Below are 16,661 nucleotides of genomic sequence, written 5' to 3'. Positions count from 1 at the left end.
ACTGCACCCGATGACCCCTCTGGGGTTTGTTTCTGCCCCAAATCTACCCCTGCCATGAGGCTTGTGGGGTTGGAGAGAAGCTCCTAGCTGAACCTGCCCTGCTCCAGTAGTTCCTATGGTGAGGTGGTGGTCTCTTCTTGGGAGGGTGGGGGAAGGACCTCAAGTTCTCGACTAGTGATGAGATTTAGACTAACCCACTTCAGGAAAACTGCTTTTGTCTGAACGGGGTAAATGCAATAGAACACACCAGGCTGCGTGTCTAACCCTGGGCTTCAGTCCCAATGTGGGGACTGCTGGCCCACCTTGGTTGCCTGTCCCTGGTTCTTGTATCTGTTTGAAGAGTCGTGTAGGACCGTTCCCCCCCGCCCCATTTAATAGTTTGGTGATTTTCTGCTAGCTGCCTAGTATCTGTAAATATCTCTGTAAATCTTTCCTCTTTCTCTCAGTATTCTCTTTGATTATTGTTTACAAAAGTAAGAGGGGAAAAAAAAAAAAAAAAAAAAAAAAAGGAAAAAAAAATAGCCAAAGCATCTAATAGATTTTGGACCAGGGAGACAGGATCTTTGTGTACTCTGCCTTGCAACTCTGTGGGGATATGAGTTCTGTAGCCATCCCTGTCCCTAAAGCAAAGAGCCAATGGCTTAGAGAATCACTCAGGTTTTCCCCGAGGCCAGTACAGCACCGGGATCCAAGAAAACAGGGATTTAGTCTGTAGAGGGAAGCCAACCTGGAGAAGATGGAATTGACTTGAATCTTCTTGTGTTTGCTGCCAAGGTTCTTCCTGTGTCTTGACAATAATTAACTTGCTGCATCGCCCATGCCCACACTCGGCTCATGCTGGGCACTATGCATTGCGGGACAGCAAACCACAGGCGGACGAGGCTGCACTCAGGGTCCTGCTGTAACCAGGCGTTTGAATGTATGAGGAGAAATGGCCCTTCCCAGGTGGTGTCTCCACTGGTGTGAATGCCTCAAGTCACACAATCGTCCACAAGGAGACAGAAGAATGTAACTCCATGTTTACTGCTAGCAACCAAAGCTTGTTTGTGACAAACTCAATTGTATGAAGTGGAGGGGTTGTAGGGGTGCATGTGGTTCTGCTCGGCTGCGCTTCCCAATGAGGTTTCCTTCTGGAATCCCTGCAGCCAGGGCTGAGTTCCTGTTGCTGCAGATTTACCCCCTCCTTTCCTCGTTTGTGATTTTTTTTTTTTTTTTTTTTTTTTGTACCAACTATGTAAAATGTGGGGTTGTGTTGTTTTTTTTTTTCTTTTCTGGAAAAAATAAATAAACAAAAACCATGGGCAATGCTGCTGGTGATGTTCTGTGTGCTGGCTCTTTTTTTTTACCTGTGGGCTATGGGTTGAGCAGCTCATCCCCAAAGCAGTGCTAACAGCAGACATAATGGTGGTCCACGGATCCCCACCCAGTTCTACACCACAGCTTCTTCCACCTGCTGCAGGCCTGCAGCTCCCATATGATCAGGGGGCTGGAGCACCTCCCCTGCGAAGACAGGCTGAGGGAGCTGGGCTTGTTAGCCTGGAGAAAAGAAGGCTGCAGGGTGACCTCACTGCAGCCTTCAGTACCTAAAGGGAGCCTGCAAACAGGAAGGGAATCAACTCTTTGAAAGGAGAGAAAACAGCAGGACAAGGGAAAATGGTTTTGAGTTGAGGGAGGGAAGATTCAGGTTGGATGTCAGGGGGAAGTTCTTTGCTATGAGAGTGGTGAGGTGCTGGAACAGCTGCTCACCAGAGACCTCATCAGAGGCTGTGATGCCCCGTCCATCCCTGGAGGTGTTCAAGGCCAGGTTGGATGGGGCCCTGGGCAGCGTGGGCTGCTATGAAATGTGGAGGTTGGTGGCCCTGCATGTAGCAGGGAGTTGGAGCTTCGTGATCCTTGAGGTCCCTTCCAAGCCTGGCCATTCTGCGATTCTGCGATTCTGCGATTCTGTGATTCTGTTACCAGCCGCCCGTTTCCAGAGCCTCAGCTCTACACTCCCGAAGCTCCTCCGCCCCAAGGCCGTCAAGCACCCAGCACCCAGCACCCCGCACCCCTCCTCCAACCACCACCAATGCTCCCCGTGCGCATGCGCGCCAGACACTCCCCGCCGTGTCTGCACATGCGCGGGTGGGTGACATAAGCGGAAGGGTGCGTCAGTGTCCTGAGGGGCTGAGGCGGCGCCGCCGGGGCAGGTAGCGGGCAGGGGGCTGGGAGGGGCCGGGGCAGCAATAGCGGTACCAATAGCGGTACCAATAGCGGTACCAATAGCGGTACCAATAGCGGTACCAATAGCGGTACCAATAGCGGTACCAATAGCGGTACCAATAGCGGTACCAATAGCGGTACCCCGAGGGCTGGGGGCAGGCTGCTCTCTGCAGTAGGCTGCGTTTGTGCCGCCTCGTTCCTTTTATCTCCCCTGCCGGCGGCAGGTTGAGGGGCGCCTCGTGGAGCCCGAGCCGTTCCCGCCGCTCGCTCCGTGGGCTGGAGCACCCCGCTGTCCTTGGCGGGCGGGCGGGCGGGCGGAGCCGTGTTGCTGCGGCCGGGCTCGGCCTCTTGGGGCCGCTTTCCTCGGCTTGGAGGGCAGCGGCTGCTTTGCGGGAGCGTTTTTAAAGGTGACTGTGCGAAATCTCTGTGGAAGACGGATTGCTGTTAACGGCACTGGGAGAAGAGGTGCTTTTAGGGCGAGTTATTCGAGAGTGGTATGGATGCAGCTCATGTTCCAGCGGGTCCTTCGTGTTTTGCGGCCGTATCTGTGGCCGGCCGGCCCTTTCTGAGGGCACCACAGAGAATGCACGTGTGGAGAAGGCGTGCTGACTTTGCGGTTTGGCTCTGCTTTCCCTACGAGGCGGTCGCATCAGCCCTGCTGCCCCACAGCACTGCTTTGCACGCATCTGTCTGGGCTGAGTGCAATGGAGGTGAATGTGGAATGTCAGGAGACTGTTATGTCCTATTTGCATAAAGCAGATATTTATGTTTGATCTGGTGAAAAGCAAGCTTTTTAAACTCTAAAGGCTGATTTTGTTCTACTTGTAAAAGAGAAGAAATCATACTGTAAAGTGATATCTGTAAAGCAGGCTGGTTGGTGGCTTAGATGGTTGCTTTGCAGGGTTTCCAACAACTTCAGCACAAAAGCACTGAAGGTCATTTCACAATCATTGCTCCATGACCAGCTCCTTGGTGGTCCAACGTCATGCAAGAGTTTGCTGTGTGTCTGTACAAGCTCAGCAGCTGTTTCTGAGGTAGAAGTAGTAAGAGTTTTAGTTTTATATCAGTTAGTAGAGCACTGAATCTTGACATACAGGTAGAAATTCCAGAGCTAATTTCTGATCCATTCACCTCCCCTATTGTCTGCTGATCCACATGATAAAAAGGGCTCTAGGATAGTCAAAGGTTATTTTTCCAAGGTGATCCCATATAGTGTTGCTTTGGACTCAGATAGAGTCTTTTGTACCTCTAACCCTTTATTTTCATCTTCCTGCTATAAGAGAATTCTTGGTAAGACATGTCGTGGATCAGAGAAGGCGAGTTGACCATCATTGAGAGGTTTTGTGCCAACATAATTAAGGTAAGGACTGAACTTTGGTTGCCTATGGTAAACAGTAGCTAACAGAGTGCCACTTGGAACCCTGGCAAATATCTCTGACTGATCTGCTGGAGAGAGAGAGTGTTGCTAGCAAGGGTAGGTTTTAATGCTGGCACTGCATTTACATCCCTAAGTAGTACTCAGGGATGGAAAATTACTTAAGCGTGGTCTTGCAAATGAGCAATGCAGTAAGCTGTGCTTGCCAATAATGAGCTTACACATCCAGGCTTCCAGGTTCTAAGCCATTGCTGATGAAGGCAGGACGTGGGAGGAGGGAGAGTGTGAGGTAGTTGGATTATAGATCTAAAAAATGAAACTGAGTTTCTGCTGACTGGAATAAAAACCCAGTACTTCCTGGGGAATTCTGTCCTGGCTCAGCAGAGTCCTGGAAGTGGCACTGCTGTCCTTTTCTCAGAAGGATCTGTGCAGGCCTAATGAGGTCAGTGGAAAAGAGTTGCTTACCTTAAAGGGAGGAAGGTCTCATAACTTCACTTTTCTTCACAGGTGTGAGTTGTCTGTGAAAATGTCCCTGAACTCTGAAATAAAAATATTTGCAACATGCAACTTTGTGCACCTTCTCCTGTGGCTGCAGAAGGAAGGTGTGCAGTGACAGTGCTGTTCTCCCTCTGAAGTACTGCAGTTCTCTGTCATGAAACAGAAACGAGGCGGGCAAACTTGCCTTTTCAGTGTGGGCCATTGTCAGTGCTGACATCTTTAGTGGGAGCCTAAGCTTGAGTTACCAGATTGGTGTTCAGCATCTTAATCTTAAAGCTCCAGGCTTTAAGCTGGGAGAAATTCACTGCACTCTCACAGATGCAGGGTGCTTCCGCAGTGGTGGGACTACGCTCTGTGATACAAGATGCCCGCTTGCCTGTCGGCTGTCCTTGTTTCTCCTTGTGTTTAGGCAGGTCCAATGCCCAAGCATGTTGCCTTCATCATGGATGGCAATCGCCGTTATGCCCAGAAGTGTCACGTGGAGAGGCAGCAAGGACATTCGCAGGGCTTTGATAAGCTGGCACAGGTGGGAAGAGTTTTTGTTGCCTCTGAGTTGTGTACTGAAGTTGTGATGTGTTTGGTAACTGACCTTTACTGCTTTACTGATGCATTATATTCCTTCTCTTCCCTGACTGGAGCCAGACTTGTGCTTGCAGCTGATATTAGTCATCATGGGCCTGACTTCAGCTCTCTCATTCTGTTACCTTGCTGAGTCGTCTTGATTGCTTAGTTCTTCCTCTGCTTTACACTTGATTAGAATGTCTGCCTTGGAGATCTTGAAGCTTAATTCTGAGAAGCAAGTTGAATTGCTTTGAAAAGGCTTTGAAAATCGTGGTGTTACATAATCTATCACGTTGTCTACAGGAATTGTTTCTGCTGTCTGGATTAGTTACATCTCTATCATGGAGTCTCATCCTAGGTGGTGACACTTTCCATCTGTTTCTTTAAGATGAATCAAACTCTCTTAAATGGGAATCATTGTCAGGTCCTGATGGTTGTGTTTGTTTGTTTATTATTATTATTATTATTATTTTTAATACAGTGTTAGCATAGTGGGAAACGGCAGCTCTGGCAGTTGCAGATACGGGCCTTCTGGACCTATCTGATTACAAGGCTACTGATCTCACTTTTGTTTTTGTTTTCTTGCAGACACTGCGGTGGTGTTTAAATCTGGGGATTCGGGAGGTCACTGTTTATGCCTTTAGTATTGAGAACTTTAAACGATCCAAGGAGGAGGTGGATGGACTAATGGATCTGGCAAGGCAGAAATTTAGCCGCCTACTGGAAGAACAGTAAGAATCCTCTGGTGGCTGTTTCCTACAGGGTGGAACTGAAGCAGAATGACATATTTAAGGGAGAGCTCTCAACCTGAGACTTCCACATATGGGCACATCAAGTGTTGACCCACTTTAGAGCTGGAGAACTGGTTCACATGGAGCATGTGGATGGAACTAGTTCAGGTCTGAGGGAGCAGGGAGGGACGTTACAGTGCAGTGTTGCACAGTACCTTGGTTGTAATTGTTTCCCTATGCCTGACAGATAAGTGCTGTGTGAAATAGTCGTTTATATGGTTGAAGTAAATGGTGAGGGTATACAGCCGGGCACATGAGTGGGAGAAGACAGCACGTGTGCACTGCTCTGGTTGTCTCAAGTTCTGTTTGAGCACTGCAGTGCCCCACGATTCAAGGTAGCCAGTTGCCCAGTTTCTACCCAATTAAGCTCTTCATGAATGATAGACCAGAAAGTATTTGTGCTATTCTGTGTTAATCAGTAATTCTGCTATTTTTCTGTTGTTTTTTTTTTATTAGTTAGTTGCCTAGAGTTTTATTTTATTGCCTATGGTTTTATTTTAAGTTTTCTGTATGTGGATTTTCATAACTTCAGATAGGCATGCCTAATTTGTGATCATTATCTAGTCCTTTGGTTATGTCTGCACTTGAGAAACCTGTATGGGGAATGATCATCTTTCCTTTAGGGAAGGATTTGGGATGATCAAACCCAAGCAAATTCTTAACACTCAAAAAACATCTAGTTGTTATGCCTTTGTCTGATTCTGAGATTTGCTGAAGTTACGCCTGCTACGTGCCTGCTTTTTTTCATTTGATGGATGTTATGCAAAGATGTGGCAGTCATGCAATCAGGGCTGATCTGTTTTCTGCAGTCCTCACTTTTGTTGTTGGGTGTAGGGAGAACCTGAAGAAGCATGGTGTGTGTATCCGTGTGCTCGGGGACCTGCCACTTCTACCCTTGGATATTCAGGAGCTGATTGCCCAGGCTGTGATGGCAACCAGGAACTACAACAAGTAAGTAACATGGAGTTCAAGGTACCTCATGCTGCCTTCTGCTTGTCAGGTACACCTGTCAGACATGGTGTAGCTTTTCTTTGTCCGAGAATCACATAACAGTTTAGATAGACTCCTTGTTACCTGGTGGACCTTCTTTACTTCCAGGTTCTCCACATCTTTTTCCTCTTTTCAGGTGCTTTCTAAATGTCTGCTTTGCATACACATCAAGACATGAAATCAGCAATGCTGTCAGGGAGATGGCCTGGGGGGTAGAGCAAGGACTGCTTGAACCCAGGTAACTCTTTGTTTTTCTGTGTGAGGCTTCATAGATAAAGGCTGCCTGTCTTTCCTCCTACGCTTTAATACTAACCTCTCAGAAACCAAGTGGCTTTTAAATAGATCCAATTGAACCAGTCCAACTGGAACAAATGACTTCAAGTTACTATGCAATGTTTGTTTTTTTTATTACTGCAGTTACCATGGTAATAGGTACACAACTAAGGCAGAAGAGAAGGCAGGTCTGTATCTTAAGTTACTTTAAATGTGAAGACAGATTTCATACTGCAGTTTTGGGCTGCTCAGTTGGCAGTTTCAGCCGTGAGGTCAAACAACAGATGAATCATGAGTACTGAACTGTTCCTCTACCCTGGAGGAGAAGGAGTAGTTAGCTCTGTTCCAGATGGAAGTCTTCACAGTCCTTCTACCACTGTTTTATGTTTCCCGGAGCATTGGGGGATGCTCAGAGGGCTGAAAGAGTGTTTGAAATTGGCCCAGTCTGTCAGAAACATTTGATGACGGGCAGCGGTACAGTCCCATCCACCTGATTTTAATCTGTAGTTCTGTCTTAATAAAAATGCTTAGTAATTCTGATTTGTTGCTATCTTTGTTAGATCAGGAAAGCGGCCTTAACAAGATGCATCTGTCTTTCAGTGATGTGTCTGAATCGTTGCTTGGTAAGTGTCTGTATACCAGCAACTCCCCTGACCCAGACCTCCTGATTCGAACCTCTGGAGAGGTCCGCTTGAGTGATTTCCTACTCTGGCAGGTAAAAGTTTTTGTTTTCTCCATTAAGTGTTCCATCTTTGCATCAGAGAGTGTTATGTCTCTGGGTGTGATGATGATGATGGCTCTTCCATTTTCTCTGCCAGAGTTTAGATAACTTGTTGGATGGACTGAGTGCAGGGGCGCCTCTAAAGAGTCTGTTTCTTGTAGTTCTATGAATGCAGTTACCTGAAATACTGAGAGGAAAAAATATGCTTAGAGCTGAAAGCTTGGGTTTTTCAGCTCTAGAATATCTACAGCATACCACAACTCATAGATTCATTAAGCAATTGAAATGCCATGAGTGGACAGCAAGGAATATCATGAGATGTTATTCGATAAATGGCTTAAATTACATGTCCTGATCATGTTTATGTTATTCCCCTAACTCAACCTTTGATAGTCCAGTGTTGCTATTTTAGTTTTGTTGTACATCTGTGGCACTTAAGCTATTAAAAATGCCTCTATAAAGGCCAGGGTCACGTTGGAGAGAATTCTGCAGGTATTTTTACATGAATGAATAACTTGTGTTCTAGCATTAATAGTTATTAGATAGACATTACATAGTGCAATTTCAAACTATCCTGGCTGGTATTTACTTAATTTTAAGTAGGTTCTGTTAAAACAGCCTAGGTAAAATCTCTGTGGGGAAGCTGGCGTAGCTTGAGCATCAGAGCTGCATCTTGATGACTTCTTTTTCCCTTGCTAGATGATGACATTGTTGGTGATCTTGCTTTCTGCAGACATCCCATTCATGCCTGGTGTTTCAGTCAGTGTTGTGGCCAGAATATTCCTTTTGGAACTTGTGCGAGGCTATCCTTCGGTTCCAGATGAACTATAATGCATTACAGGTAAGGGAGCTGGAGATCAGGTGAGAGTGTGCAAAGTGGAACAAAGGAATTGTTCATTTAGTGAGCTTAGTTAAGACCTTGTTGCAGTACCAGCAGCCAATGTGAGATGCGTTGCATCTCCTGTGTCTTGTTACAATGTGTTAGCATGTGGACAGATTCCTCTGCTTTCAGGAACAACTAAATTATCTGAGGTCACTGCTGTTTCTACTGGTTATTTTCACTGTACCAGTTGGAAACATCTTCTCTCATCTGGCAGGACAGAACAAGTAAACAGTCTTCACTGCTGTGGAGCAAAATCAGCCAGTTTAGCTCCAGACAGTTACTACTCCTTCCTCATCTGAAAGCCCAGTTTTTCCCCTTAATATCCCTTCATGCAACAGTAGAGGGCTTCTCAGTTTGTGTGTTAAAGACTACAGGCTAGGATGTACATAAGAAGAAATCCAAAAATGATGTTCTGCTGAAATACTTCAAGTACTTGAAAGGTAGGCAAGGAGAGCTACTGCCTTTACCTTTTGCTGCCCATCCTGCTCTGTCTTGAGCTCATAAATTATTAGAACACAGACATTTAGGAATGTTGAGACCACTCTTGCTCTTTTGTAAAGCTAGGTAGATCTACAGTTGATCACGAGCTAAAAGAATTGCCCTATAAATCACTGTTCTCAATCCCCTAAAACCTTTCAGCTGCTGCATGAGTGATAGCAAAGATTCTGTGATGACACGGGCAGGCTTGTGTGTACATCTGTGGTTTGAAGTACTCTTGTACTCTGTTCCTCCGGATATGGATATCTGAGGACCTTTCCACAAGTAGTCATGACCTCTACCTATTTCAACAAGCAGTTAGTGCCTTGAGCAGACATCTATCTGGAGTAGAAGGTCCTGAAGGATATCCCCGTGTTTTCTCCAACCAGTTGAGCACACTGCCTAGGAGCACACACAAAGCCACTCTTCATTTGCCCTGCAGCTCAATGGCCAAGCAGAGGCTGTTTCTTCCGAAGCCTGTGCTGCCCTGTATCTGTAATACAGATGAGCTGAAAGGCCTGGTAAAGTGCTAATGTTCTACTGCTTTTCACTCTAGAAGGCCAGAGACTCCTACATGGAGGAAAGGAAGCAACAACAGATGGAAAGGGATCAGGCTTATGTGACAAAGAAGCTGCAGCAGGAGGGTTTTGCATCCCATGGAGACTCTCAGCGCCGACGGACACTGTTGCAAAAATGCACTGCCATGCGGGAGGAGAGAATCCAGGGCTTTCTACAGGCACTAGAGCACAAGAGAGCGGACTTCTTTGAAAGATTATGTACAGTGTCTGTGTGACACACATGCTGGGTGGCTCTTGGGAAGGCAGTATTTAATTGTGTTGGAATAGCTGCTGCCCAGAGGAATTCACTTGGGGCAGTTCTGCTGTGGGGATGCAGGGCTGCCATAGGATGTTGAGTCCCCACTGGCCCTGTCTAAGGGCAGGGACAGAGTACTGTGAACCTTTCTAGTTCTGTGAATGCTGCTGAGGGAGGTAATGCCGTCCTTCTATCTTGCCTCCCTGTCGCTGATGATGGAGGGAGAATACATGCACCTCACTGTATCTCCACTGCTTGATGTACTGATGACAAGGAATTAACTAAAACAAGCCTCCCATTCTGTCGGGCTCCTCATGGATTAGCCCAGGCAAACCGTTTCAGTCATATAAAGTCAGCCTGGACTTGAATTTCTTGTGATTTTGTAGTAGTAAATCTAGTGAGATTTCCTCTGTGTTCCCATTCAACTTCCTTCCTCAACAGACAGAAAGGTGTGTAAGAGAGCCCTGTGCCAAGCGCTGGCAGAGATACTCCCCACTGCCTGCTTGGGGATAGCATCTTGCCTTTTCCCCACCTCACTAAGCAGGGTTTGATACATTTGCTCCTGGTTTCCAAAGAGGTAAAGTGAGATGTTGTCAGCCTTGCCATAAAGGAAAAAGAAGAACTGGATCAGGTCCTGCAATCCTTTCCCAGCAGAGTGAGTGTGTTTGGGGGGGTGAATACCCAAATGTAGAAGGTGATGTTGAAACAGTCTGTTCAGGAAAAAGGGGGAATGATCCAAAGAGGTGAGGAGAAACAATTACTTAGGAATTAATGTCATGGCTTACAAAGGAAAAGTTAACTAAAACTAGGTGATAGGAAAATTATGCTAAAATCATCTGAGATCTCGAGAGCAAGGACTTCAGACGCCCTTTTCCAGGGAATGAGGCTGGGAATACAAGAATGCAGTAGCCAAAACCTGACCTCAACCAAAATGGTCTAAGTGCTGTATGGCTGACTTCAATGGGAGTGGCCAGAACAGCTGTGGGTGCTATTTCTCCAATCTCTTTTAGCAGGGAGGAGGATTAGCTAGTTTCTAAGATTGATTGTCACTAATTTTTTTCTGGTTTCTGTCCCTACAGTGGAAAACAACAGGAAGTGTTTCTGATGCACATACAGGTGCAGCAGTATCAGCTATTGCTCTTTTCAAAGTGTTCTTTTTTTACCTCCAGGTGAAAATGAGAAAATGCAAACTTAAAGGACTTTTACATACTGCAAACTCAGCATTTTGAATGTGATTGTGAAGAGGATAACTACATTGTCAAGCAGTGAATAAAGTATATTCATATCAAATCATTTTAAAAACAAGCTTAACGTTTAAAACCACATAGTTCTATATTCTTAAGTGCAACGAAGTTGGCATCCAGATCTACCATGTTGTTTAACCTATGGCAGACTGTTCATCTGGTTTCTTTAGGCTGGGAAAGATTTGAAGGCTTCATTCTTACTCCAGTTGTGTGAGCAATGAGCTGCTATCCCAGGACCGGGCTGAGTGAGGCTTTGTGCACGTGCGTCCTCTTGTGTAAGTAGCAAGGAGTCCTTTGGATGGAGGATGATTGGAGGTGTCAACTTAAACTTCTGCTGTATTTTATTTTGTTTCTCTGCACGTTTTGGGAAGTTCTCTGGAGAAATAACTCATTCTCCATGAGATGCAAGATGCAAGGCAGACGCAGGGAGATTGTTTCTATCCAAGGATGTATTTTTTGCCTTGAATTTTTTTGGCTGTGTTGCAAGTGACCAAGGCCCCAGTGCTCGTTCCTGACAAAGGAGTGTAACTGTGGCTGCAGTGGTAACTGCAGGGTGTGAGATCCAGAAGGTTTGCAGGGGCAGTTTTAATCCATTTCGTAAAAGCCATTGCTGTGATGGGGGTGAGGCAGGGCATGAGATTTTTTGCAAGCAGTAGGAGGGCTTGTTGCCTCTGAGCTTTATTCCATCTGTGTCAGTTATGGGAGTGAATGCAAATTTTCCTGTAAGCTTTGTATCAGTATATGGTCAGTGTGAGCTATAACGGCAAAAGCTGAGTTTTCAGGAGCGCATCTTTCTGATCAGCCTTGCACTGACTGTCGTGGAAGGAAAGCTGTAGGGCTGGGGTAGTGTGTGGCTGTGTGTCCATGTGTCTGTCCATCCATCCTTGAGAGAAAGGTGCACCACCTGCAAATCTCTCTAGAGCAAAATTTATTGAATTGTGGTGTTTTGTTTTTTTTTTTTTCTTTCAAAGGTGCGCTGCCTCATCGTCTCCCTTCTGTTTCAGCTCTTCCTCGAAGAAGACGGGAGAGGGGGAGTGCGAAGTTCCCCCTTCCTTTTCCCGGAGCGCTCCGCAGGATGCCGGCAGCGTCCGGGCCCTGAACCCGCGGAACCGCGACCCCGCGCCTGGTGCTGAAGGAACAGCTCCGCTGCGCGCCGCGGAGCGGGGCCGTCGGCAGAGCCCCGAGGGCGCGGGGCATCCCGCGGCGCACTCCTCGCGCGGCCCTGCGCCGCCACCGCCCCCTCCCCACCGCGTTTCCCGCCCGTGGGGCAGCGCGCGCAGCGCGAGGCGGCGCGCGGGAAGGCGGTGGCAGAGCGCGGTGGGGGGGCGGTGAGGCCCAGTTGCGCGCGCGCCATCTCCTCGGCGCTCCCCGCCGTCCCCTCCCCGCCTGGCCCCACCCCACGTGACCTGCGTGGGCCAATGGGCTGGCGGGGCGGCGGGGATCCGGCTGGAACCGGTTGGGCCGCGTCCGGCTCTATATAAAACTTTATAAACACCCGATTCAAATTAGTGGGGTCGGCAGCCAGCGCAGCGAGCCGGCCGCCAGCCCCGCCGCGCCGCCCCGCTCTCCCCTTCGGCCCTCCCCCGCTTCTCGCCGCCACCGAGCGAGCCCGGCCGCCCGCCCCCGCCCGCCCCCTCCGCTCGCTCTCTCCTCGCGCGACACACGCACGCGCCGCCCGGAGCTATGCCGAAGAGAAAGGTACGTGGCACCGCGGGGCCCGCGCCGAGGCCCGCTCCCCCCGCCGTCGTTTGGGGGGGGGGTGGGCAGGACTACGCGCCTCACCCCTCCCTTCTCCCTTCCGCGCTCCCCCCACCCCCGCCTTCCTTCGGGGAGGTAACGGCCGCGCGGCCTCGGCGGCCGCGGGGGGATGGGGCGGGCGGCGGGACCGTTACCGGCCGCGCGCGCCGGGGCTAACGGCCGGGAGGGGCGGGGCGCGGCGCGGACCGGTCGGAGCCGGCTGCTTTTGGCGGGAGGGCGGGATGAGGGGGGAGGGGGCGGCTCGCCCCTGCCCTCGGACGCGCGGAAAGGGCGGGAAGCGGCCGCGCTCCCTCAGCCCGCGCGCCGCCGCTGCTTTGCCGCCAAAACCGCCGCCCGTGGGCGGGCGCGGGGCCTCCCCGAAGGGGCCCCCGTGAAGGCGGGGAGGGGGGCGCGGCTGCGCTTCCGCTGGGCCTCGCGCTGCCCCCTGCCCCGCGCGGGGCCGAGAGTCACCCCCGGGGCAGCGCCCCCCTGCGGCGGGGCGGACCGGCGCGACCCTCCCCGCCCCGCGGACCGGCTGGCACGGCTCTTGTCTCGCCCCGCAGGCTGAAGGAGATACCAAGGGCGATAAGGCCAAAGTTAAGGATGAGGTAAGAAGTTGGGCGTCTTGAGAAAACTTGGATTGGGGAACGTTTGCGGGTGGGAGGTGGTGCTTAGTGATATTTTCACCGGGAAGCAGGGGCCGAAGGGGTTCCTTTTGCTGGATGCTGCCCTGCATAGCGTTGCCTGTTGTTTTTAACTCAGGAAAAACTGCCTAACTTCTGCCGGTTGGTAGCAGAGATGTCAGCAGGGTGTTCCCGTGCTCCTCGAGAATTGGAAACTTTACATTGACTTTTGGGATTCCGTTGCTTTGAACTCAGACTCAATGGTTTACATTTCCTCACACTAAATGCAATCTTTTTGCTTTTTCAGCCACAGCGGAGGTCGGCAAGGTTATCTGCTGTGAGTATTCTGGGATGGCACAGCATTTCTTAGCTTTGTGCATTATGTACTGTGGCTGTGAGAGCTGTGGGCTTTCAGAGACGCTTTGCTGGGCTGGAAGAAAGAGACTGGTGTAACAAACTGCCCCATTGTGTGTGCTGGGGGAGTGGCAGATCACTGGCAAATCCAGGAAGTGCTTCGATTTCAAGTGTTTAGATTTCTTTTCCTAAAAGTAGACCAGTTGGGGTGAATATTTTAATGTATTTGTGTTCCTCATAAAGTAACATTCATAGATTAGGTTTTCTTACGCTTTCTTACAGAAACCTGTCCCTCCGAAGCCAGAGCCTAAACCTAAAAAGTCAGCTCCAAAGGTGAGTTGCTCTGTGCTGCTCCTGAGATGTAAGTGGGAAACAAGCTTTAGACTTGTCCACTGATTGGTCTTGGTACCCTAGAACTTGGAATCAGAGTGGTGGCATCAGGACGTGTTGTCACTTCTACAAAGTTTTTGCTATAGCTTTAAACTTGCATTAAAAGAACCCAAGACCCGATACAGTTCAGGATGGCACTTGGCAGTTGTCAGGCTTAAACTTGTGAACATTGGGTGTTGTGCTCATTTTCAGGCTGACATCCCATGTTGGTTTTACCATGCTAGGTTTTGGATTCCTGTGGCTTAATGACTATTGATAATTGTAATGCTGTGTGTCGTTTGCGTTCGACAGAAGAGTGAGAAAGTGCCCAAGGGAAAGAAGGGGAAAGCTGATGCTGGCAAGGAGGGAAACAACCCTGCAGAAAATGGAGATGCCAAAACAGACCAGGTACAACAGCAGCTCTAGCAGAGTGTGGTACATCAGCAAGTTACTGTTCCCTGTATCAAACATAGGCAAGCCCAGGCTTGTGATGATGATGAATTATCACTCAATTATTTAGATCTGTTGATTATGACTTGACAGCACAGCTATGGATGCAGGGAGCTGTGTTGCTCAGTTGGTAACAAGTTACTGGTTGAAGTACTTGAGTGAAAAGTTACCTTCTGTCTTTTCTGAGGTGGTGTAAACTTAGCAGGTCCTAAAGCAGCTTCAGGTTACTTTTTGCAACCTTGAATTTGGTTTGGTTAAAAGTTACAGTGACAAAATTTCAGCTATTCAGAGAATTGTTACTCAGGAAAATAAATTACTATTTTTTGATGCATGTGTGGTGTGTATTGACTGGTTCCCCTTTTTCTTTCAGGCACAGAAAGCCGAAGGTGCTGGTGATGCCAAGTAAAATGTGTGAATTTTTGATAACTGTGTACTTCTGGTGACTGTACAGTTTGAAATACTATTTTTTATCAAGTTTTATAACAATGCAGAATTTTGTTTTACTTTTTTTTAAGCTATGTTGTTAGCACACAGACCGCTTTGTTGTTGTGTTTTTTGGGGGGGGCAGTGGGACAAATGTCACTTAATCTGTTTCTTGGAACCTAAATTTTCAAGTTTACCCCTTCCCAGTTTTTAGGACTCTTCCTGAATGGAGCAGGAAGGGATTCCTTTGTGCTGCACACCTCTTCCGTTTCTGGACCGCATCAGAGTGAACGGAAGCTCCCGAGATGCCTGTTGCCAACCTCAGAGCTGCAGTTTGCGGTGCCCTCTGCGTTTCCTTTCATGCCTAGAGCCTCTCACGGCAGGAACGGCATGTTGGGACTCACTGCTCTAAATGCATTGTCAGGTGATCTGGACTTCTGGTGTTCAATTTGGGATATAATAGCTCTAAAAGGAGCTGCTTTCCTCTTTCATATTGTAGATCTACAGATTAAGGAATCTGCAGTTTTTAATTTTTCCTCGCAAAGTCAGGGTAGATTTGTGAAGAGTTGTTAAACAACATGCTAAATGTGAAAGTGTCCGCCCTCACTCTAAACATTTCCCTCTGCAAGTATACAGAATGAAGATTTGTCGGTTTTATAGCAGCCTCTATGTTTGGGTAGTCCTTGAAGGGAGGGGAGTTTGACAGTTGTTGTAAAATGTTGCAGATTGTAGCCCATGTCCTGCCTAAATTACCATGATTGTTTATGAAAAGTACCTTTAATAAAGCTGGATACGGTTTGGCTTGGACTGTTCTTAATGCCTCCCTAATTTCTCTTGCCGTTGTTTGGTCTCTAATGTGGTTAAAAGAATTGAAGTATTTCCGTTCAGATAATTAACTCTGTTTTAATTCACCAGTGAGAAGCAGGGTTTTTATACCCGGCAGCTAAATAAGGTACCTTTGTTGCTCGGTGTTTTGGAAGTCTTGACTTAATAGGAGGCCCGGATTGAAGCCTGTGTGTGGGTCTGCTGAGACAATTTCTCTTTGCTGTTGTTTAAAAAATGGCATCTACCTTGTGCTGACTGCACAGAAAGGGGAAAAGCTGCAGTCTTCCAGTTGCTGCAGAGACAACTGGTTTTGGTAAGGTTTCCTTCCTGGTGAAACCAGATGGCTTCCGTGGAACTGATTGTGTTGGATTTCCATGCTCAAGCTCAGACATTGTTGCTTCTGCTAATCAAGTGCAGACTGCTGTGGCAGTGGCTAAGCAGGAACTAAGATTTGTTAAGTAAAAATGCAGCGTTTTTATGGTTGCTACTTACAGTAAAGAACAGAGCCACACCAAAACCCTGATGTGCAAACGCCTCCTTCAGCAACTTTAGGAGATGGAAAAAACGTTCTATCTTGACTTGGTTTTCCCTGGGACCTGAGTGGCAGTTCCTGATGAAGCAGTGCCTGTTCCAACCTGTGCTGTTTCCAGAGGGGAATCCAACAAAAGCAGGGAGGAGTTTCAAACCAAGAAGTATCCTGTGTCTGTGGTACCAGAGGTATTCGAGAGCACAGAAAACAGAAAAATGAGCCGATAAGAGCTATTTTTCCATCTTGCATTACCACAGCTGGAACATCTTACATTTGCCTTAGCAGAGATAAGTAAGCTAATAAGGTTTAATAATCTTGTATGTACCCCACCCAGTAGCAGCAGTGCAGAAGGGAGTGACAAAACTGACAACTTGTTTAAGTGACTGAAAAGTAGAATGCAGCCAGTGAAAGGCTGCAGAGAGATGGGTAGCATCAGGGAGTTCTCTGCTTCAGCACTGAGCACGAGTGTGGGGCTGAGGTGCTGGGGCCAAGTGGAAACGAGCTCAAGGATTTACAGATTCAT

At 48.1% G+C, this 16,661-nt stretch overlaps 2 protein-coding genes across 5 annotated transcripts; both read left to right on the top strand.

The window, feature by feature from the left end:
• The first annotated feature begins 2,112 nt into the window (after positions 1–2,112).
• DHDDS (dehydrodolichyl diphosphate synthase subunit) lies at positions 2,113–11,983 on the top strand. 4 transcript variants are annotated; one of them, XR_006181419.1, is made up of 10 exons: positions 2,113–2,189; positions 3,483–3,562; positions 4,485–4,601; positions 5,225–5,367; positions 6,262–6,378; positions 6,554–6,655; positions 7,291–7,405; positions 8,145–8,252; positions 10,999–11,103; positions 11,800–11,983. XR_006181419.1 is itself a non-coding variant. In XM_042885598.1 (9 exons), exons 2-9 carry the CDS (start codon positions 3,500–3,502, stop codon positions 10,811–10,813), a joined length of 825 nt encoding a protein of 274 aa, XP_042741532.1. In that variant the 5' UTR covers positions 2,113–2,189; positions 3,483–3,499; the 3' UTR covers positions 10,814–10,874. The 4 variants fall into 4 exon arrangements, 2 of the variants coding, with proteins under 2 accessions (XP_042741532.1, XP_042741531.1); XR_006181418.1 differs by having other exon boundaries at positions 11,833–11,982; XM_042885598.1 differs by lacking the exons at positions 10,999–11,103; positions 11,800–11,983 and adding an exon at positions 10,754–10,874.
• A 468-nt stretch (positions 11,984–12,451) lies between these two features.
• On the top strand, positions 12,452–15,596 carry HMGN2 (high mobility group nucleosomal binding domain 2). Its single transcript, XM_042885582.1, has 6 exons — positions 12,452–12,526; positions 13,129–13,173; positions 13,496–13,525; positions 13,825–13,875; positions 14,224–14,319; positions 14,732–15,596. The coding sequence occupies exons 1-6, from the start codon at positions 12,512–12,514 to the stop codon at positions 14,765–14,767; spliced, it is 273 nt and encodes a 90-aa protein (XP_042741516.1). The 5' UTR covers positions 12,452–12,511; the 3' UTR covers positions 14,768–15,596.
• Positions 15,597–16,661: the final 1,065 nt, after the last annotated feature.

The sequence above is a fragment of the Lagopus leucura genome, unplaced genomic scaffold (assembly GCF_019238085.1).
Source record: "Lagopus leucura isolate 7727_CA_CO unplaced genomic scaffold, USGS_WTPT01 Super-Scaffold_100051, whole genome shotgun sequence".
Lineage (NCBI taxonomy): Eukaryota > Metazoa > Chordata > Aves > Galliformes > Phasianidae > Lagopus > Lagopus leucura.
This window is presented reverse-complemented; position numbering and strand designations above follow the sequence as displayed.